The sequence below is a fragment of the Syngnathus typhle genome, linkage group LG2, assembly GCF_033458585.1.
Source record: "Syngnathus typhle isolate RoL2023-S1 ecotype Sweden linkage group LG2, RoL_Styp_1.0, whole genome shotgun sequence".
Taxonomy (NCBI): Eukaryota; Metazoa; Chordata; class Actinopteri; order Syngnathiformes; family Syngnathidae; genus Syngnathus; species Syngnathus typhle.
In genome coordinates, this window is record NC_083739.1 from 19,671,829 (window position 1) to 19,699,288 (window position 27,460).

General features: G+C 41.4%; 3 protein-coding genes across 7 annotated transcripts in view; all 3 read left to right on the plus strand.

Moving 5' to 3' along the window:
- Positions 1 to 45: 45 nt before the first annotated feature.
- Positions 46 to 17,868, plus strand: usp19 (ubiquitin specific peptidase 19). Of its 5 annotated transcripts, none has more exons than XM_061298311.1 (26): positions 46 to 430; positions 2,303 to 2,674; positions 4,019 to 4,147; positions 4,550 to 4,686; positions 4,789 to 5,325; positions 6,146 to 6,533; positions 6,620 to 6,776; positions 6,909 to 6,980; positions 7,233 to 7,348; positions 7,498 to 7,736; positions 7,849 to 8,041; positions 8,283 to 8,416; positions 8,521 to 8,679; positions 8,841 to 8,951; positions 9,024 to 9,134; positions 9,213 to 9,314; positions 9,386 to 9,526; positions 9,606 to 9,724; positions 9,804 to 9,947; positions 10,388 to 10,758; positions 10,845 to 10,955; positions 11,089 to 11,305; positions 11,710 to 11,862; positions 11,956 to 12,122; positions 12,206 to 12,381; positions 16,991 to 17,868. In XM_061298311.1, the coding sequence occupies exons 2-26, from the start codon at positions 2,470 to 2,472 to the stop codon at positions 17,129 to 17,131; spliced, it is 4,530 nt and encodes a 1,509-aa protein (XP_061154295.1). In that variant the 5' UTR covers positions 46 to 430; positions 2,303 to 2,469; the 3' UTR covers positions 17,132 to 17,868. The 5 variants fall into 5 exon arrangements, with proteins under 5 accessions (XP_061154295.1, XP_061154303.1, XP_061154282.1 ...); XM_061298319.1 differs by having other exon boundaries at positions 7,504 to 7,736; XM_061298298.1 differs by lacking the exon at positions 16,991 to 17,868 and adding an exon at positions 14,925 to 16,915.
- Positions 17,869 to 18,518: 650 nt separating this feature from the next.
- si:dkey-32e6.3 (uncharacterized) lies at positions 18,519 to 22,874 on the plus strand. The gene is made up of 6 exons (XM_061272506.1): positions 18,519 to 18,890; positions 19,302 to 19,474; positions 19,877 to 20,095; positions 20,337 to 20,497; positions 20,588 to 20,720; positions 21,587 to 22,874. Exons 1-6 carry the CDS (start codon positions 18,632 to 18,634, stop codon positions 21,761 to 21,763), a joined length of 1,122 nt encoding a protein of 373 aa, XP_061128490.1. The 5' UTR covers positions 18,519 to 18,631; the 3' UTR covers positions 21,764 to 22,874.
- Positions 22,875 to 23,522: 648 nt separating this feature from the next.
- The window catches only part of LOC133150416 (kelch domain-containing protein 8B-like), a 67,663-nt gene continuing 63,725 nt past the window's right edge, over positions 23,523 to 27,460 (plus strand). Inside the window, exon 1 of the mRNA XM_061272929.1 lies at positions 23,523 to 23,691. The gene's annotated coding sequence lies outside the window, so the exon portion shown is untranslated. The remainder of the gene's footprint in view (positions 23,692 to 27,460) is intronic.

A 27,460-nucleotide genomic window follows, 5' to 3' on the forward strand; every position in this document is an offset into this window, starting at 1 on the left:
ACATGTGCCCGCACGAAAGGAGGAAGGGCTACAGATCACGTGGTACTACCATCCAGGAAGTTGCTTGCCGTCTCTAGGCTTGGCCGGGCAGGATGTTGTCCTCAACAAAGTAGACTTATCCCGCGGATTGCCCACTCCATCAATGGCATTGCAAGACTGACTGTCTTTTAGTTGTCGTCGTTCGATTAAAACACACGCACATACTTGCCTGTTCAACTTAGTCCAAAATGGCTCCTGGATAAAAAGAAGGTTCCAGAAGCACCGTGGACTACAGGGTTGCGAGTGCGTGGAGCTGAGCGGCCTGCTGTCGCGAAGAAAGCTTAGCAGCAGCCGGTGAGGACGCACAGCAAGTCGCCGGCCATTGTGTACATGCACAACAACAACAACAACAACAGCAACAAAATCACACTTCTCCTTCAATTAACACTTGGTGAGTACGATGCTTTCGTTTCAGTATCCACCCAGTCCTATTATCCTCAGATGACCGCAAAGGGTTACCTATTTTTTTCTAGTGTAAAATGGAGGCTAGCATTAGCTTTAGCAGCTGCTAATGACATTAGCGATTGATTGTTTTGCCTTTGCTCCAAAATGTAGGCGTTGACAATCTAATGAATGCATTGAGGTGAGTGGTATGGAGGAGAATTACGTGATGGCAACCTACTTCGCCAAATTAAATATTGAGGATCAGAACTACATGGAGTGTAAATGTCTCGATGTTTCTCATGACGACAATGCTCTATTTACAGGTGACAGCAAAAGCATTGGAGGGTTGTGAGCATCACGTATAAACCTCTCAAAACTGCAGTGCAATGTTTAAAGTGATGCATTTCATAGATTTCAATGATGCACGGCGACCAATTCGCTAGTAACAGCCATCGTGTTTACGCTAGCAACAGCGAGTCCTAAATACTGTTTTTTAAGCCAGCGTTTCCTTAACTGTTATTGAGCCGAGGCATTTATTTTGCATTAGGAAAAGCTCACAGCTCACGCTTGTCTAAAAAAAGATCGTTCGTTCATGGGGTGACATGATGATCTCGTATCCCCAGTGAGGAATCCGGGTTTGTTTAGTTCAAGACAAAGCTATTGTGTTTTTTCATGAATTGCGTCAGGTTAGTAATTGGTTACACAGGACAGGTTATTAATTGTGCCTTGTGAAAATTACTGGAACCGGAGTTTTAGTATGCTTTTATATAGTTAGTCAGTTAGTAGTATTTCAGTAGTTGGTAAATAATCATTAAAGAGCAAGTGTTCGGGAATCACTGTTTTTAAGATACTTGGCAGAGCAAAAGGTTTTAGACACAATTTAAGGAAAGTATCAATATTGTAAAAACGAGGTTGTAAAAGGAACTTGTACTAGCAAGTGTGCATATGTGCCGTCTTTAAGTGTCCTTTAAAAAGTCAAAGTCTGCTTTATTGTCAATCCCTTCATATGTCAAGAGACACAAAGAAACCGAAATTCCGTTTCCTCTATCCCACGGTGACGAGACATAGCACACGATAGACATACAAGTAGACGACACAAAATAAAAACAAGAAGGCGCAAACAATAATAATAAATAATAAATAAATAATATGAGTGATGAATAAATAATAAACAAATAACCCAATAAATAAGAGGAGCAAAACTGAGCCAGAGTGCATACAGCAGACAGTAAGCGCTTGAATGAAGTTGACAATAATACTAAACACAAGAATACATACACTTTATGTATTCTTAAGTACAATTAATGGTTCGTATTAAAAACGTTGCGTGTGCTAATGATAAAGTCAATGTTAAAAAATCTCATTCAAATTAGGGCTGCGACTATCAAATATTTTTAGAATTGTTTTATCAATTGCTCTATTGATTGATCAAATAATCGGATAACATTTTATTTTGCATAAAGATGTATCACAAAAACGATTACCGTATTTTCCACTGTGTGCGTGCGTATGTATGTATATACGTATATGTTACGCACGCACGCACACAAGGTTTTGAAGTCAATGAACATTTTAAAAGTCAATGAATAATCTTTTTATTAATCATGATTTTAATTATTGGGATCTTCATCATTTTATCATCCGCTTTATAAATTTGTCAGAAATCCCACATTGTTTGGATAATTCTAATTATGAAGGTCAAATAAATTTTTTGGTGAATTCACAAGACAATGTCCTACTTTCTTTGATCGAGAATGGTCAAGCCAAACAAATCAAATTCAAACCCATCAAATGTCAGTGACACCAACCACAAACTGTCACAATCAACAATCATGGCTATTTGATAATTGCCTTATTTTGTTTGTTTTTCTACCCTTAGGTTCCCCCCTTCCCCGTTACTCTTCCTGATTGTGTTTCAAGAGAGGTAAGACCACTATCATCGCCAAGATAGCTGGGCCAGGCAGAAAGCGGCACACCTCAGATCCAGACCCCAGCAGCGACAGTGAATCCGGCGACGGGCGGCCCCTTAGCGCCAAGTGTCTGAAGATGTCCAGCGGTGGTGGTAATGGAGCCGGGGGCCGACGCAGCGGGGCTCCGAATCAACAGAGGAGAGGAGGTGACCACGGGTCAGAGTTATCCTCCAGTGCCAGTAAGAAGAAGCAGAAAGACAGGGCTAACCAGGAGTCCAGAGAGGCCAAGAGAGCAGCTGCTTCTGCAGGAGTAGATGGAGTCCTTGCCGAGGTCCAAAAAGGTAAAGAGGTCGAGTTATGGGGGTGGGGCCAAAAAAAAAAAAAACTCCAATGATGGTGCAATACAATATTGTAACTTTCATTGAGATCAGAATACAGTTGTGTTTTAATTTGTCATGTTGACAAATTTTGATTTCTTCATTGTGTATGTTAATTTTCAACCGGATTCATATCGTGTCACTTGTATTTTAATCTGACGCGATATCTTGGCAATGCCATTAGGAAGAAAAGGATTTTTGGCTTGGCACGGTACTCCCTAAAATCGAAAACCATTGGCTCTGTATGTAAAAGATTGTTTGGTCATTTTCACCCATCAATTTATTTTTTTTCTTTGCCATGACTTCTCCATATTATGTTTGCGCTGTATGCATGCGAGAGGAAATGCAAAGTGACATTTGGCATTACGACCGCCCAGAAAGGATAGAGTGTTGTTCCTGACATTTAGAGGGGGAGAGAAAAGGAGAAAGTGTGTGTGTGTGTTGGGGGGGGGGGCCTCTAGTCGATTTGCAGTAGGAAAAGGAGCACACTCAAAACGACTTTGGAGATGATATTCAGCTCAAATTACTTCACCAAATTCGTCACATGGACAACGGTATACAACTTTTCTTGATTCTGAAGTTTTCCGTTGGATGTGATATTAAATCAAGTCTTTTTGAAGTATGCACTTGTGAGTGTGGTGAGACGATACAGCTTGTGCGTGTGAGTGCAGTGGCAGGGCTTGAATGAGTGCGAGCAGGTGCACCTACCTCAAGACTCTGACTGGAGGCTAGTTTATTTGTTTCCAGCCTTATACTGCTGCTCCTACCAATTTAATGCACAGAATTTAAAGAAATGCATTGCAAAATGAATGAATTAGTGTCACATCTGGATTCGAAAAATGTCTGTCCATAAAGCTGTTCATTATACACAAGTTAGAGGATCAGGATGCAGGTCCTTCTTAAACTGTTGACAATGTGACAACCATAAGGAGATTGACATTTTGAGACTGTACCATTGATACCATTGATAGAATCTTAGTTTTTATCAGAAAGGGACTTTTACGCTTTGCTATCTATGCACTTTGCTGCTGTGGAGAGAAGACATTTCATTACATGGCAGGAACCAGCAGAGGGTGCAAGTATTTCACTCCAGACTGTTCTGCAGCCAAAATGGGTAGAGGAAGTAGAAAGCTAATTTTCATCTTGACATTAGTAAACAGATGATTCAAATTTCACGAAATAAATGGGAATATCCTTATCTTGTCTCAATTTATAAAAACACACTTTATATAGAATACACACTAAAATAAAGTATGAATAAAAGCGAATTATACCACATTTAATTATGATTTTTTTTGGTGCTTCCAGATGTGTTTGTGGATTGGAAACAAAATGCCAATGAAGTGATCATCAAGTTGCGCTGTGGGGAAAGTGTGCAGAAGATTGAGGATGTCAACACAACCTTCACTGATACACACTGCCATGTGCGATTTGCAGGTAAAGTCATCTTTGCATCACATGAACACTTGAGTTTCAAAGGAATATTAAGGAAAAAGAACATAAAGACAACATAAAGACTGTTTGCTTTATCCCTTATTATCGGGGAGAACACACAGGGAGGGCTGGAGGTGGTATCGAACCCACACCTTCCTAACTGTGAGGTGGATGTGCTTACAAGTGTCCCACCGAGCCACCCTCAGAGAAATTTTTGAACTGTATTTCCATTAGTAGTTGTGAATTTGATCATGATTCAGTTTGCATCTATATTCTATTTATATAGATAGATATTATATATATTTATATAGATAGATATTTATATATCTATCTGCCTATTGTAAAGTATTACTCCAAAAGCATGGATTTTCATTCAATTTTAATTTTGTGCATTTCCTTTTTCAGATGGCCGTGAGTGGAGCTGCCAATTGCAAGAGGAAATAGAGGCCTCTTGTAGTAGAGTGCAATACAAAGAGAAAGGAGGATTTCTGTTGCTCATCCTCCACAAGAAGATCCCTATACACATTTGGCCTTCACTAAAAGTGAGTTAGAAATGAATGTTAACACATTAGATGATCTTGCGCCCACCCATGTTACAGTCTATCTCAACGGTGACAGCAATTTTTCCATTTCTTGTGTTTAAGTCCAACAAGAAGGAGAAGGAGGTGGGACCTATCGAGATAAAAAATGTCAAGGTGCCAGAATTAAGGTCTGTAGCCTCCGAGTCATCAGAGCGTCTCAAGTCGTCCTCCCCGCTGGGACAGCATCAATCCCAGGCTCCCTCCCTCCCCTCTCGCAACGCATCAAGATGCAGCAGCAGCACTAAAGCTGAACGTGCTGTCAAGCGTCATCTGAAACACAAAACCTCCATGGACTCTTTGGCGGCGACTTCAAGTGATGGGGACGGCAGAGGTGCTTCACCTAAGCCTGTCCCCATTAAGAAAGGCAACCAGCAGTCCCAAGAGCCCAGTGCGAAGCGCACCAGTGCACATCTTCCTAGGAACTCCAAGGAGGACAAGTCTTCTACTGATAGAGGCATAGACTCATCCCAGACTAGGACTTGTCATGCACACCTGCCAGCCGTAGAGCTCCCTCAAATGCCACACAGAGATAGAGACAAGAGTATGGAAAGATTACTTAGTGAACATGTGCATGGGAGCACTGTTGCTAACAAGATTCAGGTTAGTACAAATATTTGTTGATAATTTATCACTGATAACAATGAGTTATCTGAAAACGGAGTTATCTTTTAAGGTCACAAAAACAAGATGACCAAATACTGTTGTGAACTAAGCTAAAATGATATTGCTCCCGGCCGGCACACATTGTTGCTCATTCCATTATTTTTCATGTTATGGCCGAACAACAGGAATGACAGTTGAGACTCTTTTAATAAATCCTTTTTGCAAAGTTGACAATTTACATAACTCCAATTGCATTGTGCAGTTAGTTGGCTGCTGTCAAATGCTGTATTGGAGAAAGGGGAAAAAAAAACATGCAACAGAATACATAAGAGAAGTCGAAGCACACAACTCGCATTCTGGCCTCCTTCCACTGGCTGCCTTTGTATTTAGAGAATTTAGGAGTTGCGAAGCTTTGTTCTCTAAATGGTCTCATCCCATCGCACCTTCTATGGTGCTCCATTCCTATGCTCTTGTCAAGCTGACCAGCAGAAGCTCGGAGGTTGGAGGAGCTTTTTTTTTTTTGCTGCTGGTCCAAAACTATGGAATGACTTCTTTGTACACATCAAACAAGGCTCTTTCCATAAAACAAAACAAAAAAAAATTAGCTAACTTAGCTTTCAACTCTGAATGAGACACAGCCCTTGTTTTAGTGTTTTGGCCTTACAGTTTTAAACTGTATATTCAATGTTTATTGTTTTAGGTAAATTTTTATTTAATGAATATTTAAGATCTATTGTTTTTAAATGCCTTTAAATGAAGTTAGCCTGCCTTCTATAGATGTAAACTGGATCTGATTTTTGTTCTATTTTCTGTTTAGGAGGCAGATAAACCGTATGACTCCCCAGACACACAGTACAGAGGCGCTGAAACCGGGGAAAGTGAAAACCAACCAGCTGTTCCTATAAGCACAGGTGGCTCCCTGAAAAGTTTAGACTTCAACAACTCTCTTGACTCAGCCTCTCTAGAAAAGAGCTCAGACGTAACAGGCGTCAAGCCAGACAAAATGACTCAGCATCACGAACCGGTGGAAGATACCCAAACTTACCAGCAGCCTGTTTCAAAAGGAGTCGCCTCTGCGTCCTCTCAAGATGTGTCTGCCGAACAAGGCCCATCGACAGGTCTGAGGCAGATTCACAGTAGCTCTGATGGAGAGGAGAAGTGTGACCAGTCCAAAGAGGATCCAACCCTCATAAAGCAACAGGAAGGTTTGTCTTGGCAGTATAGTCTCCTGGAGCTGTCTGTTTGTACCGGTCTTCTGAATCAATTAACGATTCATATTACTTCACCGTAGTGCCAGAGTCGATGGTAAACCTGCAGTTTGTGAAGAGTGACTCGTATGAGAAAGGCACAGACTTGATGGTAGTGAACGTCTACATGAAGGGCATCTGCAGGAACACATCCAGGGTCATTTTCAGGGAGCAGGATTTCACCCTCATCTTCCAGACAAGGTACTGGATAGAAACCTACCAAAGTAGTGCAGTACTTTGTCGCAAAATTAAATTCTTCAATTTTCCAGCTAATGACAAAGCTCTTTCTTTGTCACCATCTTCTGCTTCTTTTTTTTTTTTTTTTTTTTACAGTGATGCTAACTTTCTTCGGCTTCACCCGGACTGTGGACCAAACACGGTTTTCAAGTGGCAAGTAAAACTCAGGTAACCTCTCCATTCTTGAAATGGCAATGATGTTTTGCTTATTGTTTTTGAATATTTCTGCTTTGTCTAAAATAACATTGGTATTGCTTGCTGTGATGAAATATTACTATATACAAATTGATCACCTTACGTATACGCGATGACTAAAAAAAAGATATAAAAACAAAGCCCAAATTGCTTTTTATTAATTCATTTTTTTTTTTACGATTTTCTTCTCCTTCCGACCTGTCCGCATTGGTCGGTTTACTGCAGGAACTTGATACAGCCTGAGCTGTGCTCCTACTCCTTCACTGTATCCCGAGTGGACATTAGCCTGAAGAAGAGACACAGCCAACGCTGGGAGGGTCTAGAGGCCCCTGCCACACAAGGTCTGATGCCAAGCTTGTACTCTACGAAGTGACGTGGCCTTTTTCATTATGTGTGATGCACTACTGTCCCAGGCAAACATGGGCAACATCGTTATATTAACGTGACCACCACCTCCTCGAACCACAAGGGCCATTCTCCTCTGTTTAAGGTGCAGTGGGTGGCGCCAAGGTGGCTGTGCCCTCGAGCCCCACCTGCACAGAAAAGAGCCAACCAGGCAGCAGCCAGCACAGCATGCCGACCAAGGAGGAGCCCCCAAGGGTCGGTGAAGAGAAACCCAAGGCCCCTAAAGCCCCACCCCGAGTGGAGGATAGTGGTTTGGAAACTGTAGTTCCTCGTACAGTCTCTGACCATGATGCCATCACCAACGCAGAGCCCACTGTTATGACGGTTAGTTAGAAAATGCAGGCTTTTCTGGGCGGGAGGGGGGTTCAGGATGACGATTTGCGTGTAGAGTTGGTGCAAGTGGTCCATTTTTTGTAACTTTTATCTCTCATGTCAGCCTAAGCCGACTTGCATGGTGCAGCCCATGACCCATGCACCCCCTGCCAGCAATGAGCACCTTGAAGAAGAAGAGGAGAAAAAAGTGTGCCCGCCTGGTTTCACAGGATTGGTCAATCTCGGAAACACCTGCTTCATGAACAGTGTCATTCAATCCTTGTCCAACACCAGAGAACTACGGGATTACTTTCATGGTAAATAAAGATTTGCGCCCCACCAGTAACCTTACTGGATGGGTGCCAAACACCACTTCTTTTCACTAAAATACAAGTACAGTAACTTGCTGTTTTACACTCTTGCCAATGGAAAACATGTCAAGGAAACCCTCTGTTACATTGCAATGTCACTTCTCGAATCACACATTCATCCCAAGAACATTACTGTAATTTTGGTTGTCTATCCCAAACGGATTTTCCTCTTTCCGATCTCTTTTAGATCGGGCGTTCAAGTCTGAAATCAACTGCAATAATCCGCTGGGAACAGGAGGTCGCCTAGCCAATGGCTTTGCGGTGCTGCTCAGGGCCCTTTGGAAAGGAACACACCATGCCTTTCAGCCCTCAAAGCTCAAGGTCTGCATGACATTTATGAGTTGTAAAAAGTGCTTTGCTTTTTCAGACCTAGTATATGCACGTCCCATCTTTTATCGTACTTTAAATGTCATTTAACTTTGCAGGCAATTGTGGCCAGTAAAGCCAATCAGTTTACAGGCTATGCCCAGCATGATGCCCAGGAGTTCATGGCCTTTTTGCTCGATGGCCTCCATGAGGACTTGAATCGCATTCAGAATAAGCCATACACGGAGACGGTGGACTCCGATGGTCGCTTGGACGAGGTTGGTGTTTCGGAAGAGGCCTAGCAGGCCCTTTTGTTATGAATGATGATGTTTTGCAGCTTTAGCTGAAAATGTATACTTAGGTAGATATGTAGGTAGATATGGAAAGGACTGAAATGAAAATCATTTCTTCATGTTGTCTGCTGGGATATCGATTACAGGTGGTGGCAGAGGAGGCATGGCAGAGGCACAAGATGAGAAATGACTCATTCATAGTGGACCTCTTCCAAGGCCAGTTTAAATCCAAGCTTGTCTGTCCCACGTGCTCCAAGGTAATCCGTGCTACTTTCAACATCTGGATTTAAGGTAACAGTCAGTAATCATCTCCTCTGCTCTCCCCTCAGGTGTCCATAACATTTGACCCCTTCCTATACTTGCCCGTCCCATTGCCACAGAAACAAAAGGTGCTCTCAGTTTTCTTCTTTGCCAAGGAACCGCATAAGAAACCCATAAAGGTGAGATTCTAAAAGAATTGCCTGTCAAAAAACAAAGATGTCTCATATTGAATGTTATTTTTTATATGCCTGTGCCAGTTTTTGGTGAGTGTGAGTAAAGAGAACTCCAGCACTGCAGAAGTCCTTGAGTCCATCTCCAGGAGTGTTAGGGTCAAGCCTGAGAATCTCAGACTCGCGGAGGTTTCTTTATTTATTCTTAGTTTAAGACCATTTTAAACTTTGATCGTACTGAGCTTGTTTCCTTTGTTCAGGTGGGGAAGAACTGCTTCCAGCGAATGTTTTTGCCCTCTCATTCCCTGGACACTGTGTCATCCTCAGACATGTTATTCTGCTTCGAGGTGCTTTCCAAAGATCTGGTCAAGGAGCGAGTAGTGTTGCTCCGAGTGCAGCAGGTAACGAAAGAATGCCTTTCTGGGATAGGTGCTTTGCAGTGATAAATGATGATGCAGTTTTCTTATTTTTCTCCAACAGAGACTACAGGTTCCCAACATCCCCATCTCAAAGTGTGCCTCCTGCCTAAAGCCTCCAGTGTCTGAGGAAGACAAACTAAAGCGTTGCACTCGCTGTTACAGTGTTGGCTACTGCAATCAGTGAGCTGCGTTTTTATAGTGGCAAGTCCATGTCGTTGTGGAGTTGATAATTTCATTGTTGCTTTCTTCTTCTTCACAGACTGTGTCAAAAGAACCATTGGCCCAATCACAAAGGTCAGTGTCGACCCAACACTGAAAATGTGGGTCTGCCATTTTTGGTTAGTGTACCCAAGTCCCGGCTCTCCTATAGCCGCCTCACTCAGCTTCTCCATGGCTACTCCAGGTACTGAGTCTGACTCAAAGCATCTTATCGTGCAAAATGCATCCATTCATACAGATTGATTATTAACTTATTCACTGCCATTGACGAGACTAGACGGCAAACGTCTTTACTTACATCAACTTTGTAGTGGGATGGCAGTTAAGTTGTGAGTTAAGACAAGTACTTGACTTAAATATCAAAAGTCATCTTTTGAATTTTGTTGGGGAGAATGAAATTATCCATGCCTACTGATATGAAAAGCAAAGCATTGCATATTTTGTATATTTTTCCCCTATATTAATTTTATTTGTGCAGAACACAGGTGTTAGTCATATTTAGATCATGTCAGCATTTTGTTTCCCTATAAATCCTAAAGCTCGGGTATGTCTCTCAAGACAGAATCTAGATGAGTTAGAATTGTTGTTACCTATTAAAACACCATCCCTTATCTCCTTGTGCAGGTTTTCAGTCAATGTGTTCCAGCCCCCTTTGCAGTCAGGGAGGACATCCCCTGAAATAGCCCCAGTTCTTTTGACAACACCAGTAGGTTCTATAGGTGGCCCTGGGTCAGGAGATGAGGCCATGGCTGGAAGCAGTACTGTAGCACTAGGTGACTGTGGACCTGAAATTGGCGGGCCGACACTTGACTCCTCTAAGCTACACACCTTTACCTCAGCCCATGTTTCCGGCGATGCTGTTCCACTTACGTCTCACTCCACCACAAAGACTTCAGACTCCGGGTTCTCAGAGTCCATCTCCTCTACTTCCTGCTGTTCTCTGGACACCCACACTGAAAAAGAAACCTCTTGTGAGAAGGCAGTACGACCGGAAGGTGATGGATTTTTTTTTTTTTCTTTAAATACATATCCAGAGTAATTTTGTTGTCTAACATCCTTATTTATTTTTGCTGTTTTCTAGCTGCAATAGCAGGGTATCAGCAACCTAATGATCCATCTTCAGGGCATGCTGGTCAGTTCTACATCAATTTGCTGGATTCTAACAACAAGGAGCAGCGGCTGGATGAAAAAGGTAGCAACTATACTGTGGATTTCACAACGTTTTATTGAGAACTTTCAAACTGGAACCACGTGTGTGTTTGAATAAGGCACAATAATATGCATGGCAGCTCTAGATTCTGATTGTATTGCGACCCATTCTGCAGAGGACATTCTGGTCGATCTCCCTGATGATGCAACTGTGGAGCTGGTGTGGAAAAACAACGAGCGTCTAAAGGAGTATGTCCTGGTGAGCTCAAAGGAGCTGGAGTATGAGGAAGATCCTAGTTCCTTGAGTGAGACAGCCAGGGCAGGGCACTTCACCCTGGAGCAGTGCCTCAACCTCTTCACCAAGCCAGAGGTGTTGGCACCAGAAGAGGCATGGTAAGGCTCTTCATATTGCCATCATGGAATTAATGTGTTTATTGTCACACTTCACTATTTATTAAGCAAACCGAGCTGTATTTTATTTTTTGGGAAATGCTGAAAAAGTAGGACCCGTGAAATCCTGGCCGAGGTCAATTTAAAAGATGTAAAAATAGTCTGGGTACTCTTTGTCATCACATAAAGACCTGTTCATTCAATTTTTGTTTACATTGCAAGCACTGTTTGACAGAGGCAAGGAGAAGATTAGGTTCCTTTCTGTTCTTCACTTGCAGGCAAAATTTCCAAAGCGACATGACAAATTTCAACCTATTGGATTCATATGATTAAATTAATAGGAAAAAAATCGTAATGTGAACACTCCGCTGGGCTCTGATACAGTTGCTCTGTTTCCCCCTCCAAAGGTATTGCCCCAAGTGCCAGCAGCACCGTGAAGCCTCCAAACAACTGCTTCTGTGGCGGCTTCCCAATATTTTGATCATACAACTGAAACGCTTCAGTTTCCGGAGTTTCATCTGGAGAGACAAAATTAACGACATGGTCGACTTTCCTGTCAGGTGAATGCCTCTCGAATAATAGTTGCCTGGCCTTGTTGTAAGTTAAAAGAATGTGCAGTGTTGATCCAATTCAAAAAACCTTTTGTCTTGTAGAAATCTGGATCTGAGTAAGTTCTGTATTGGTCAGAAGGACGAGATGCAGCATCCACCTATCTACGACTTGTATGCGGTCATCAACCACTATGGGGGCATGATCGGCGGCCACTACACCGCCTACGCTCGGCTGCCAAGTGACAGAAACAGCCAGCGTAGTGACGTTGGTGAGTTTATTTATTGTTTTGTAAATATGAACTCTCTCCTCTTCTGTTCCTTATTTCCAACCCAACATCTGTCCCTCACACAGGCTGGCGCCTGTTTGATGACAGCACTGTAACGATGGTGGAGGAGAGCCAAGTGGTGATGCGATATGCCTATGTCCTTTTCTACCGCCGCCGAAATTCCCCCGTGGAGAGGCCGCCACGTTTCCTCAGGCCCGTTGGAGCAGACTCTCCCCCTGCAATGGGAGCCACTGCCAGTCAGGTGAGGTCACCGGAACAAGCTGCGATGGATGCGGCGTTACAATATCTCAAAACATTCTAGGCATTCTTCTAAAGTGTGATTGATGTATTTGTTTTAATTTGAAATGCGATGCGCAGTGAAGATTTGGAGCCTTATGGGAAATGCTGTTGAAAGGCATGCAACCCTATTTTCTGATATTCTTTATACTATAGAAAGGATGAGTAGCACGTAATCACACTGTAATATCCTGCACAATAACAGTGACACAAGAGTACATTCTATGGGTTTCTACAGTTGGGAATTTCTCGCAAGTTATCTTTCTTATGCTTTTGAAAATAACACAAGGTCAAGTGTCAGAAAATCCACCTTTTGGTTTGTAAGGGTGCCTCATTCTGCTGTATCAAATTTTCTTAATAGTCTATCTGTGGGGTTTGTGGTGTAATCATCATATAACAATAATGTGTATGCTGAATGCATTTTCCCCACTTTTCCGTTGAAATGTTCATGAATGTAACAGACAAAAGTGTTACAAGTGTCAAGATAAACGCTTCCTCTGTGACCCATTTTCAGTTTTGTTGCACTAATCTGTACAAAACAAGCCTTACGGTTTTGTCAGTTGAGAGAGGGTATCAACTCAGTCACCAGCCTACTCCTTGGGTACTGATAAATGTGAAATGCTGCCAGTTTGATATGCACCTCTAAAATTTGCTCAACTTATTTTTAATTGCATATTGACAATTAATGAATTCCTTATATGTGAAGATGTTGAACATGTTGATTTCATACAATAATTTTAAACAGTAATTTAACAATGCTCATCTATGAGAGTGTTTGCATTTTAAATTGACCACTTCCACAGCCTAGCAAATCACAATGTTCTATCATCGGTGCACCATTTAAAATAGGCCTGTGTGCCATTTGAGGGGCTCAAACTCGGTATGTAATTAATTGCATTGGCTGTATTTATTTTGACCAAATGTGGGATTAGACTTCAATTAGGTGCAATCTTATGAAGTAATAGGGGCATAAAATATTTCACTACTTGGTAGCAACAAGCTGGTGGTGCACTTAAGGTTTAAGCAGCTTAAGTACGCAATACTACCGTCATAGCTTCATTACCTTTCATCCCTGCATGTTGAACACATTCTATTATTTTTGTCAAAATGACCTAATTCTAAATACAGTATTGTGAAATTCAAGTTTCTTGCATTTTCATTCTGCTACAGCCACACATTTGCTGCATTTCTTCTTTGCAAACCTTCAAATCATGAAAAGGCTTCTGCCTTATTTCTATTGTTTATATTTTCCTGTCTTGTGACCCGTTATCCTGAGACCTTGGGTATCTATTATGTGTCATATCATGTGGAAATGTGTTTGTACAATAGACATCCCATGAATACTCACCTTAAATATAACTTGAAAGAACAACCAGAAAATAAATTGGGAACAAACTAAATTAAGAACATACTAAAATAATAGCATTAAAAAAAAGCAAAAAATCGAAAGAAATACCAGCTGTTCCTCTTGTGTGCGTGTTGGCTTCTTTGGGAAAGTGCGGTGCCTTGCAAGCATGGAGTACACACTCAAAATGAGAAGAGTAGAAGGAAGAAAGGCGCGCTTCAACTCCATATATGTTTTTTTTGGGGGGGGGGGAAGAATGTGTGCCTTTGAGTATTGCTATTATTACCCGTGTGTATGTGTTCTTACAGTGTTGGTAATATTTGAAAGAATCACACTCCCAAGTAGTCCAAGCAAATTTCTTGTTATCATAAAAATGGGTTTTTACATTGTTCTGAGCATAAGCGCTGTTTCTGTGATTATTTTTGTTTTGTCAATATAGTTTGACAAAAAACTCCACCTGGGGTCATTTAACAGATGGAATCACACCCGAGGCAGGTCAAAATCACATCACCTGCTTGCTGCACAAGTGCATTGAGGGTACTTTCACAATGCTGGGAACTTGTACACGCTGACGTTCACCACATTGATAGGAACTTGTACACGCTGACGTTCACCACATTGATAGTTTTTCTTTCACTATAATGTTTTTAAGATCGAGGGAAGCCAAAGTTAAAATCACATGGATATCAACTGCCCAGCCCTAATACCTACATGTGGAACAATCTTCACCACTCCAGTAGAGTTAGCTCATAAGTAACTCTGGATGAATTTTATGTCCTGGACCAAATTCACTCGGGTACTTCAATAAATTCACAGAGATATTTGTCAACAGGAAAGCTGGAAATTGACTGCGTTACAATTCTCTTTTTTTGTTTAAAAGTGATGAGCCAACCTCTGATTCTTATGCTTCGCTACCTTTCTCTTGCCTCTATCCTATCTGCAGTTCTCCTTTTTTGGATGTAAATTTAATGTCGTTTTTACAATGATTCTTAGAATCAGCTGCAGACTGAACAATCTAGTGAGCATTTATTTAGGTGATTCCATGAGGAATTGCCCACCTCGAGTGTGAACAACAATTCAACTCAATACGTCAACTCTTAATGACAGTGTTTGTTAGACCACATCTTTTCCCAGAAGTTGATACCGGTTTCCGCCAATCGCAGGCCTCTCTAATATGGCGGGAACTGGAAGAAGACGAGGAGGGTCTTGATGAAGGCCCACGCAGACCTTTCCTCTCTGGGCTGCGACGGCGACAAGCCCAAAGGACAAGAGATGAGGCCAGAGCAGAAGGGCACCATCAACGCGTGGGGAGGATGCCAGATTGTCCCGACGACGATCGTGTGCGATATTTTGTTCTGGGAACCCTGGCTGCCGTCTTTGCCCTTTTGGTCAACTTGGTCTACCCACTTCTTTACAAATCAAACTGGACCTGAGTCACAGCTGGTTGATGAATTGCTCAGGAGTTACGCTTGGAAACTAACGGTTGATTGGGTGGGATCAATCTCAGTTTTCTTAGTACATTGGACTCTCCTGGTATTCGGAAAATATAGGAAAACCTGATCAGGAAGGAGAACAAGAATGCAGAACCTGAGACGTTGGTGAAACGAAACAAATCAACTTCGTATCAGCTGTTCTCCCTCGCATCCCCTGTCCTTATTTTAGTCATTCATTTTATCATATGATAATAACCCAGCCGCCTGCTAAAAGGTATACATTTTATTACGTTTTGATTCCAAATTGCTGCAAAATCAAGTTTTGATTTTGTAATATCTGATAGATCCCAATTTTTAGTGTCTCAGACACTTACAGGCATTGTCCCGTCACCAATTGTTAAATGCGTACGGTGTGATGTCACTCCATTTACTGAGCTGACACAGCTATTGCAATCCCGTGTTGGACAAGCAAGCCCGATCAGGAGTTACCTGGTCCGAACACTGAACTGGTAACAATAATGAAAGAAAATAAATACTGACTTAATGGGAGAATAAGCCCCTTAGTGATTATAAGATGCAATATTCATCATGGTAGCTGCACTGCACATTACTTTGTATCACTTATGTTAGGTTTGTTTTTGAAAATTTGCTGTGCTAAAACTTTAGAACATATGCTATACTACATTTAACCATAGCAATAGCAAATTCTGATCCATGAAATAAATTCCGGTTTCTATGTTTCTTTTGGTGAAAATTCAAAATCATAATCCAGATCAATCAAAGGTTGACTTTGTTCTGATGGTCCGCTCTACCTATGCATCTGTCAACCCTTTAAACACAGAAGCTCAAGTAGAATATGTAATAACAATTTGGATTGTTTAACTGTCGAACCAGTAAGGTGAATGTTAGGTCTGAATGTGAGCATGACTTGACTGACTTTCCTTTGCATTTAATACTAGATGGTAATGCTAGATACAAAACATACTAAGTGGTTCAAGTCTTATGATTGAGTTTTGAATGGTTGAGCAACCTAACATGAGGATTTCACTCAAGAAATACACATTGCTTTCGCGTGATGTACAATGTTCAGTTCTTCAACATGTCCTCTAGTGCCCTATTTGAAGTGTTTTACTGTTGCTATAATTTGGTCCTTTTTGGTTTTTTTTTACTTTATTCCTCTCTCTTTTTCCTGCAAATGTGTTACGTTCTATCTTCATTTTAAGCCATAGTCTGTTGGGTTTTAGTTGGGTTTGTTGTCTTTCATTTTTAAAACCCTCCGCCAGTACTTACATAAGATATGTGATAGCTTCAAGGTAAGGAGCACGTTGGGGTGTATAACATTTGGTTTAGTTTTGTTAATTTTGTAATACTGTGTGAATATATTTTAGAATTGCAAATAGCCGTTTTTAAATGTGTAGTAGGACAAATGCACATTTGAAGTCTTAATGTTGGCTGCTGTGGTGATTATGATATTATATTGAAAAGCATATCTCAGGGATTTTCCACTGCAACCTTCCTGTTTCCCTTAGTCCGTATAGAATTCTACAGTATATCGCTGCGATGGTATTGATTGATTTCTGTGATGTGTACTCAGTAAAGACAGAAGTTATTAGTTTCCCCGCAAGAATGTATCGAAGGTCCTTTATCCAAACGTTGCTTGCTAATGACTTCTTTTTTATGTTTGGAAATAATAAAAAGAAAAGCTGTAGCTTGTCTTCGAATGCATTTGGCACGATTATTGACAGAAAATTAATTCAATCCTCTGGATTTATTGTTGATACTGCTTTATTTTACAGGCATCAAGTCAGTCACTATTTGGCGCAGACCTGGATTCAGAAGAACCACCTTCGTTGACCCCGGAAGTGCCCTCTGGTGTCTGTGCACAATCTGGAGACTCTGCAACAGCATCCTACAGCAACATGGAGGATGTGGACTAATCTGTGACAGACAGGACACAAACGTGACCCAAATAACATCTCATGGTGATGCATTGAAGTAGAGCTAAGATCTACTTGGCCGACACACACGTTGGTGCTCGTCATAACATCAAATCCTCAATGGGCCGTCTGATGCTGCAGTGTTGGAAGAGCAGGATTTCAGAACTGTCATGTGGAAGTACTAAAAATGTGCTCAGACTAATCTCACGCTTCATGTGGACAAATGTATCAGGATACTTGAAAATCAGAATCACCTTTATTGTCGCTGTACACAGTACATCAAAATTTGAGTGCTGCTCACTTTGGTGCAAAAAGCATATTAAAAGCATTAAACCACACAAACTACACTTAATGAGCGTTTTCAACAGCTTCTACTCTGCGGGGAAATCTGTTTACGGTTTTGTGTCTTGTTATCCAAACAGGAATGGGCTAAAGTTGATGTTGGATGAGGGTGGCTTTTTCATCCTATTTGGGTCTGATTGAGGTCAGGGCCTCGAGTTCTTCCACACCCAACTCATGGCTGTGTCCCAAGAATAGGGTCCACTTAGGGTAATTGATTTGCTTACATAACTATGAAATTGTGTTGTTGCAGGTATACAACTGTCATGTTCATAAGCGCCATAGGCTTTCAGAAGCTGCTGTTGAAACTGTTCTCGTCAAGAATTGAGTGGCCCATCTGCAGGGTCCCACTTGTCAACGCACCTTGTGGTATGTCAAAATAAAAACTTTACTGTTGAGTTGGGCCAGCCCTGTTGATTTGATCTTGATCCTTAGTTTTCTTTACAGGTTATTGCCTGGTTAGAATAGAATAGGGTTGCATTTGAATTGTAGCAACAATAATAAAGAAAGGTGTAACGTAAAGGTAGCTTTAATAACGTGGATTCAAATGTCCAAGGCTTCAGTATAAAGTGAAACGTGCATGTCTGCATGTTCTCACATCACATGTAAGTCAACATCTATTAACACCCCCCCCCCCCCTTTTCTTGCTTAATTACCTGTTCTTGCCCCTCTTTTCTGTTGTAACCAACTGCATAATAAGTGGTGGTCTTTTTGAAAGCTGTTGTGGATCATACATGTAAACTATTTACTATATAAATAAAAATAATTCTACTTGGTAACATTGGATGACTCCTGTCCATATCCCCTTTCCCCCTATACACAGGAAATCATAGTTTTATCATTTCTTGTTTTACAATGTTCGCCCATTTTAAATCAAGCACAATGAACGATAAGAATACTTCTGTCGTTTGTATGTTTACCACATTATATTCCCCCATCAAAATTAAGAAAAACGATATTCCGTGGCGTGATTATAGAGGTGCGGCATCTACTTTTATCACCAATAGGTGGCGCTCAAGCAACCCTGTACGATATTAACTGACTGAAGAAGAATTTGGAACGGTCGATAAGGAAGTTAAGGAGACAGCTCAACTAATTTTGGCAGCGGATAAACAAAATTGAAGTCCCGATAAACAAACTACCACACCGAGTGGTCCACTGATGGCCAACAACAGTGGAGACAACAGCCGCCATGCTGAAGACAACGAGGACACTAATTACCGGGATGCCTCCGAACCTGCGACTGGGACATATGATGGCCCATCGTTGTCTCCTGCCATACACAAGAAGCATAAAAAATTAATCCTGCATGTGGATTTAAACAACACCATTCTGGTGTCCGACTCAGTCAGATGTCAAGGGACAGAGGCTGCCCTGGATTATTTTATGACGACTGTTACATGGGGCAAAATGAGCAAAGGTAAAAACCGCGAGTTGTATTTATGCTGACTCAGGTGAGCGATACAGGCTGTCTTTTATGCCGAATTCAATGTCAAGAACTACAGCCTTTATTCGAGCATTTTCAATCCATCGCTGTGGAATGTCAACTATGCCGAATGGCAGATCTGCAGGAGCACTGTGCATCCCAACCTTTGTGACCCAAAGAACATAATCATTCCATTCACACAAAATCCCTGACGTACCAAAATGTACTTACATAGTAACAAAGCGTACATACATTGTAATTATCTCACTCTATATTACATTCTGTAAGTAACTCGGTCTTCCCGTAAAATGATACCAACTAAATTTACGATAATGTCCATTTTAAAGTGTAGAAAATGGGCGCAATCCTCTGATCTACATCTCAAATGTGTGTCTGCATTCACAGGCAAGTGGAAATGGTTGAGTGACTCTCCTTCTCTACTTCCGCCATGTGATGATGCCATCAACTACTACTCTCAGTTTGGAGCATCTCCCATGTTCACCTCCGTTGCAGGTAAACGCTTTCGTGGAATTCTGGAGGAACATCTGAACCTGCTCCGCTGGCCTGAAGGTGTAAAGGTAAGGATCCTCTCAGACAGAGTAGACATCAATCCATCCATTTTCTGAACTACTTATCTTCACGAGACTCATGGGCAGGAGCCGGGGAACATCGTTTATTGGTTGCCACCCAATCAAAGAGCACACAGAGTTGTTAATTTAATTTAGCCCTGCGATTGTCTGGCGACCAGTTCAGGGTGTACCCCGCCTACCGCCCTGCTAGACTGCTGGGGTAGGCTTAAGCTCCCTCGCGCCCTTGTGAGGATGAGTAGTTCGAATGACAAATGAATAAATTAATGATTCATTTTGATTTTAAAAATTAGAATGGTCTTCCAAACCTCAAACAGAATGTACTTTGGTAGTTTTACCAATCATCAAGATCTTTGGACTATATTGTGTGTTGATGGGCTGGCCTTCCTACAGGGAGACAGCGAGCTGACAACAAAGGCAATGAATGGCCGACTCTACCACTGGATCCTTCCCTCCTTTTTCCAGTTGCTCAAAGACCTGACGCAGCAAGGCACCGAGTTTGCCATCCACTTTCGTACCTTTGGATGCGACTTACCTCGTGTGTTAAATGCTGTATCCAAAGCACTGAGCCAGGGTGTTCATCCCCTGTTTCCTGATCTCCCTGATTTGAAGGTAAAATAGAGTCACAATCAATCCAAACATTGTCTACCCTCACCTACTCCACATTTTTAAACACGAGCGCCACACGTTTTCAAGCTCTTGTGCTGTAATTTACAAAGCAATGAACTTGTGGTAAAAGAATTTTCCCAGATGGTTCATGGACTATTTCTCATGAAAATGATAACAAATTAGTTATTCTTCCAGTAATTGTGCTGTAATAGACACCTCCTGTCTGGATTTGTCTCCTGCTTAGTTAAGTGTGAATAAGACACCAGGGAAGATCCGCTGCAATTCGAAGGGGGTTCTTCTGACCAGAGGCGCAGAGCGGCTGTCGTCCCGCGATGGCGAGAGAGGCCTCTACCAATTCTTTAGTGGCGCAAATGGACTCGGAGGCTTCCAGGATGACTACCAATGGTAAGTTAATTCCCCAAATACGATCGAGGTAACTTCAGTCTCCTGTATGTATCCTTAGCCGTATTTCTTTTTTTTCTTAATTCAACCAAGGTGGATGATGAAGAAGTTCTCCATCCAGGGTGGGAAGCCGCTGTGGGTGGACCCCTTTGACGAGCATGTTCAGCACATCTTCATAGATGACAACATAAGACAGAATGACAAGGATACCGTCATCCATCCCAAGGTAGCACACAGCTCTTCTCGGCACAGATCATTTTCTTCACTTATTTTCCACCGCCATTTTCCATCTCATTTGACTACTCATTTGTAATATTTCATTCTACGCATATTGAGCGAGATGCAGTGTCCTTACTCCCTGCCTCCTTCTCTGCCTCATTAATTTTTAATTGAGTGTGTTTTTTGTTTTTCAAATGTCAAGTCCCATTTAGTGAGAGCAACGTTTTAAAGCCACTTCAAGAACTGTAACTTCCCGACTCAGCTCTTCTCGGAGTAAACTGCTGACTCGCTGCTAGTGTGTTATTTCAGTCGATGAAAGTAAGATGTTGGTAATTACGAGATTTAATTAATAGAAGTTTTATTCAGTAAGAGCCCCGAAGCTTATGTGCTTTGCTCTAGCCAGCGGTTACTTCTACTTAGTTTCATTGTGTTTGTGTCTTTGCAAATGAGTATAATGTTGAAAAGAAACTAACAAAAAATAGCAGAACTTGCTTCTTTCAGAGTAATGATATTTAGAAGCAAGTGGGACTTAATTATAGCAGTCACGTTGGTCCACTTTCCAGGTCAGGCAAGTCGAACAAATGAAAGATGGAACAGCCTGCAAGATTCACGCCAACCATAGAGCGATCTTTTTCTTTCCATTAAGCATTTGCAAAGTGTTGCTCTGACGTTTTCACTTTCAGGCATTCTGAAATAGGTTACTGTGCAAAGCAAGGCAATCTGTGCAAATAATACAAAAAGCAGAATAGTTTGGTTGTTTTTATTTCTTTGTGTGATGATTAGATGCGTCAGACCGGAATTCCCAAAGCAGCTTCCGATGCAGTTGTGTTTAACAACCGACAAAAGAATAACACAACCATGTGTCTGGTTTAGGTTTTCATGGAGCCAGGCGGCTCGGACACTCGCACAGCCTGTGTCTCAGAGTTTTATGACGTCGCCTTGATCCAGACCGACCTCCTCAAGGCCATTTCTGAGCCCGACTACTTCACGCGCCGTGTCCACATCTGCCAGGAGAATTATGAGAAGAATATCCAGCAGAGCTCAGGCTAGAGCACAGCTGGACAACTTGTAACCACTTCTGCTCTTGAAGAACTCCTATTCAGGGTACCATTTTCTCAGGGCTGTGATGTTTAACTTGCTTTGTTGTTCAAAAAAAGAGTAATGATAAAAATATTCCCCAGAAACTAAATATCAGGTATCAGCAGCACATTCCTATATAGTACATTGAGACAAGACCAAGTAAACGAATTGTAAGTCAACAAATTTGAGGGACTACCTTTCAGCAGAGGCTTTGTGAATAATGCATCTTGGCAAGAATTATGCAAACTCTCTAATTGGGGTCAAATGGAGTCAAGCGCCCCTTTAGTCAGAGCTGATTTAATCCATTACTTGAGTATAAAATTCTCTGATGAGGTTTTTAAGCCAATATTGGTGCCAACACCCAATAAAAGAAGAGGCAGGCCATTTAAATTCTCATTCACACATTCTGACATGATTTTTTGTCAATGAATGACGCACTCTTTGGTTGCACATCACTTTTACTAGCTTTTGTGATGTGCAATGTTAAATGCACTGTGACCCACCATTAGGTTGAGCAGGTGTTAGGGACGCTTTTAAATAATTTTACTTTTTTTTACGTCTTAACACAAACTGACTGCACATTTACCGAGTGGTTGTTCGTAGTACTGATTACTGTATAATATGATGGGTGTTTATAACAAGTTTATATTTCTGCCAGGGAGATGTTTTATTGGCAGTTTATTTATTGCTGAGTAGTTAGAGACTAAAAAACAACAACCACAAAAACTTTGTGGTGTAGTGAATTTGTAGCCAAAGATTTTTTTGCATGATGGAGCTTTTTATTTTTTTGAAAACATTGTCCTGAACATTTATTTTGCAAGAAGTGCGGATCTACTACAAAGGTGTAAAATTTGAGGCACATACAAATCAAGGTTGTTTGGCCTCAGTTCATGCTTCACTCTACTGATGACTTCGACATTAACATTCAATCGCATGAAACATTTGTTTGACTGCTTCTTCAGCATGCATTTTTTTTGGTATGCTTCTGTTACATCAAGCTATTGTATTTACTGTCGTTACAATATGTCTGATGTCTATTAATAATGTGTGACAATCATTAAACATTTGTTTTTAAATGAGACCATTGCAAAAGATGTTTGATGCCACTTCTTTTAAAATACGTAGTCACCGATGCCGAGGGCCGATACCACTAAAACTTTAGTAACAAAGAAGCAGCATTTTTAAGACTTATCCATCCCAAGAGAGCAATCTGTTTCCATTTGAATGTGTTGCACCAGTGAGATATAAAAGCATGCAGGACACCAGACATTTTTGTCATTTATTTCAGTTTAGGCCAGTGGTAGCCACTTGCGTATTGTTTATTTACTGATATTGTTTATAGTCATTAACAAAAGGTCTATTCGTGTTAGGATATGAGGAGTCATTGGGAAAAAAAATCTGCCATCTTAAATTTGATAACCCCTGACTTGACTAATATAGTAAAAGGCATGTCGGTCGCATAAATGACTGCAGTGTCTTCTTTGTCCGCATGAGGGCAGCAACGTCTCTTAGGTTATTTTAACCAGCTTTCGTCCTCTCAGGTGAGTTACTGTTACCTGTCAGCTAATGAAATGCGCACAATCAAACTCAACATCCTGCTTTTCTCCACTGAATGTCAAACGACTACAAGTGTGCAGCAGTGTCTCAATTTGCACTTGAAGACGGCGGAAGTTGCAATTTGAGAGCACTTGATGCCTGCGTCAATTGTGCGCACAGTGAAAGGGAGAGAGAGAGAGAAGTGAGGAGGCGATCGGAGTGCGGCTGGATAGAAACTGTTGGATGCCGGCGTTTTAGCAAAATCTGGACAGCTACACTCTGGAAGCATGTGACTAATTCGGTACCTGTGGGCTACGTGGCACCATCGCTGCATCTTCCGACTGATCTCCCCTGCTAGGAAGGTACACGCATTTCTTTGCACAACTTTGCACATCTTTCAGCTTTTATTTGCTGATCAAACAAGATGCATTAATTTCGCATATGAGTGAAGAACGTGCGCTTCAGCGGGGCGGTACGGCGGGCGGTCAACTTCGAGTTCCAAAATAGCCATTGACATTTTTTATTTTTATTTTTTTCAAGTCGAAGCTATTTGAAACAACCCCAGTGCACTCACTCACTGACCACTTCATAAGACATGCCTGGAATGTTGTTGGTGTGCTGAGCGGTTTCTAATATTTTGACATCATGTTGCGTAAACAACTAGGCTGTCCCGCTTTGTGTCTATTTTTTAATTTATTAAATCATTAGCATTTTAGCGCTTTCAATGCAAATATAGTTAAAGTTCTCAGGTGTGGAGCTATGTCTCGTTTTGTAACTTGCACCTTCAGTTCACTCAATTGCACTCACTTCACTGGTTTACATCAAATTGGCACTTTCGTGGCCAGTCTTGTCCAATTGAAATTCAGGATTAAATCATATTTGGAAAGTGGTGTTTCTGCACTCAACAGTTGATCTATTTCCTGCTTCTTTGTCTATTTGTGATTTTAACTGTGTCCTTAAAGAAAAAAGGTAATATCTAAACATTTCTTTTATGGGCATATATGCCCAAATTGTGCAAACTACAATTTAAAGGCTTAAAAATGTGTTTCCTCCCACATCCCAAAAACATGCTTGGTAGGCCGATTGAACACTCCAAATTGTCCCTAGGTGTGAGTGCGAGTGCAAATGGTTGTTTGTCTCTGTGTGCCCTGCGATTGGCTGGCAACCGGTTCAGGGTGTCCCCCGCCTACTGCCCGATGACGGCTGGGATAGGCTCCAGCACGCCCGCGACCCCAGTGGGGACTAAGCGGTACAGAAAATGGATGGATGGATGTTTAACACTTCATGTCATAAATGTATACCGTTTTTTTCCGTGTATAGTGCGCCCCCATGTATAGTACGCACCCCTAAAAATGGCATGCTGATGCTGGAAAAAAGCTTGTACCCATGTATAATACGCACCCAATTTTTATGAATTTTTTTTTTTTTTTTAAAGTCCCAATGATCGTCACACACGCAGGGAGGCAATGGGTCCCATTTTTATAGTCTTTGGTATGGTCTTAACTAGGCTGGATGTATTTTTTTTTGTTGGCGTTGATTTCTCCGACTGCCCGTAAACGCACCACCGCGCACGGGAAAGAGGCGGCTCTGTATGGGAGAGACGTTGAAGAGGAATAAAAACACCCTTGGAAACCAAAACTTGCCCCTCGTCGTGACTCGGAGCCGCAACAAATGTTTCGGATTTGTGTAGGGAACATTGTGAGACAGCAAACGAGCAGGTGATCGAGCAAGCCTTGTCTGATACGAGAGCATTGCGGTCGCATGGAGCGTGTTTGAAGTGAACAGCAGAGAAGAAAGGAAGTAGTTAAGACCATACCAAAGACTATAAAAATGGGACCCATTGCCTCCCTGCGTGTGTGACTATCATTGGGACAAAATTTTTTTTTTTTGTACCCATGTATAATGCGCACCCCAGATTTTAGGACAATAAATTAGTTAAATTTTGCGCACTATACACGGAAAAAAACGGTAATATAATTACCTCAAACCAGAGAGTTAACTAAACTACAGTATGGGAGACCTTTCACTACTCGTATAGTAAAACAGAATTGTTTCAATCAAAACTCAGTATAATTAAGCATAATCAAGTCTTGACTTGCCTTGCTGTCATGAGATTGCAATTTGCTCCATGATATTGCAGCTTATTCAGATGTGATCAGAAGAGACATTGATATCACAAACTGTCCACAACTTGAAGTACACACTTACCTTTTACATCACAGTTTTATTTTTCCTTGGGAAATGATGGTTTCCTTCAATCTGATGAAGTCTTGTTATTGAAGTTGTCTAGTGATGTAGTTTTGACATCCTGAAAGGCAAAATAAAAGCTTTCTCCATTAGTGCTGTAAACTAAGACAGCCTTTATGACTTTGTCCTTCACACACCTTCTTAGTTAGTATGTTATCCGTGAATGACATCGATTGCATCACCCGTCTTTATTCTTCTGTCCTTGCAACTAGGGCCCTTTTATTTACAGCTTTCTCATTAAAGCAAGATGTATTGTCGATAATAGGCCAAAAGGTCATTATTTACTCAAAACCCACAACAATCCTTGTTTAGTCTACGACTGAAATTTTGTCGCTGACAGGTAAAGAGGACAAAAGAGAAGGTACCGCCCCCCACACCTTAAGCAAGAATGTCAAGAAAATGTTTTTTAATCAACTCAGCAATTTAATTCATCCTCAGGGAGCTTGAGAATGAATCATCATCGTATCATATCATGTGCACTGCGATTGACTGTCAGCCATTCTTGGGTGTTGTCCGCTTTTTGCCCAATGTCCGCAGAACATGGTACAATGTTTACCACTATTTCAGTGGTAATAGAAAATATTGCAGGGCAACTGAATATTCTTTTAATCATATAAGCCAAATGGATGCCATCTGCTGCTTTTTCCTGCATCTGGCCAAACAGTTGAAAGATGGGTTCAGTCTCATACGTGGAGAAGAACGAATGCACCCCTCCTGCCCTCCTTTCTCCGTGTCCTAACATATGTGCTAATCAGCATGATGAGGATCACAGCTGACATGCAGCGTCTGGGTCTGTCTCGTCAGGTTCCAGGCAGGCTTGCACGGCGTGTTGGCGGCTCTCGTTGTGCCAGTAAAATGCCACCTTCACTCAGGAGGAGGCACCGTGAAGGCAGGCACTCAGAAATACACAAGCTTGCACGAATGATGGATTACATTATTGAGTCATGCACTACTTGGGTCAGCGGTGTCAAACTTGTTGATATCGACAGTCACATTTACTTATGGTTGTAATGTATACGATTGGGGTGTAATGGTACACCAAAAATAATGGATTGGTACATGAAGTTAACAGTTTGGACACAGTGAGTGTTTCCACAAATGTGGAGACTTGATGGCCACCTCGCAAGTCACATTTTGTTTCTCTGATTGGTTTTTTTTTTTCCCCTGTGTGATTGGTTTTTTTTTTATATATCAAATGAGAGAAGTGCAACAATAACTATTTGGTCAGTCTGAATTATCATCCTATGAGAAAGTAATAATAGCTTTGGCAAGTTGAAGAGCCTCAACGCGTATACTGCAGTACATTCATTTTAATACTGTAATGATATTCCCATTGGCGTGACGCCATTTCAATTGAGTTAACAAGTTAGCCGTTCTGCCAAAAGCTTGCCTCTTTAGCAAGGACCTCCACTAGACTAAAACTGAGCTATGTTGTCTGTTTAAGAGCCGTTTGATTAGAGCGAGAGGCAGTTTACTGTTTGTAACAAAGCAAATATGTTTGTGTGGAAACCCTAATTATCTCCCCATCATTTTGCATAATTGCCCCTGTTTGATTACTATCATTTTTATGGATAATGAATTTTGAAAAGAAGTCAAGGGGAAAAAATTGCAAGCTTTCACTGGCCAAATGTTTAATTGGTCATTCTGGAGAATACATTGGTCCCTAACAGGGATAAAGTATTGTAAAAGCTCCAAAGTTGAACACCATTTTCTTTATTATTATTATTATGGTTATTGTTGTTATTGATGATAATACTAGTAGTTGTTGTGTCCGTCTTTAGCTTTAACAGATCTGGCTCTGGCCTCCCTGCATCGAGTTTGCATGTTCTCCTCCAGGTACATCCCGAGAGATACTCTTGAGGTTAACCGAGATTAACTGTAAAT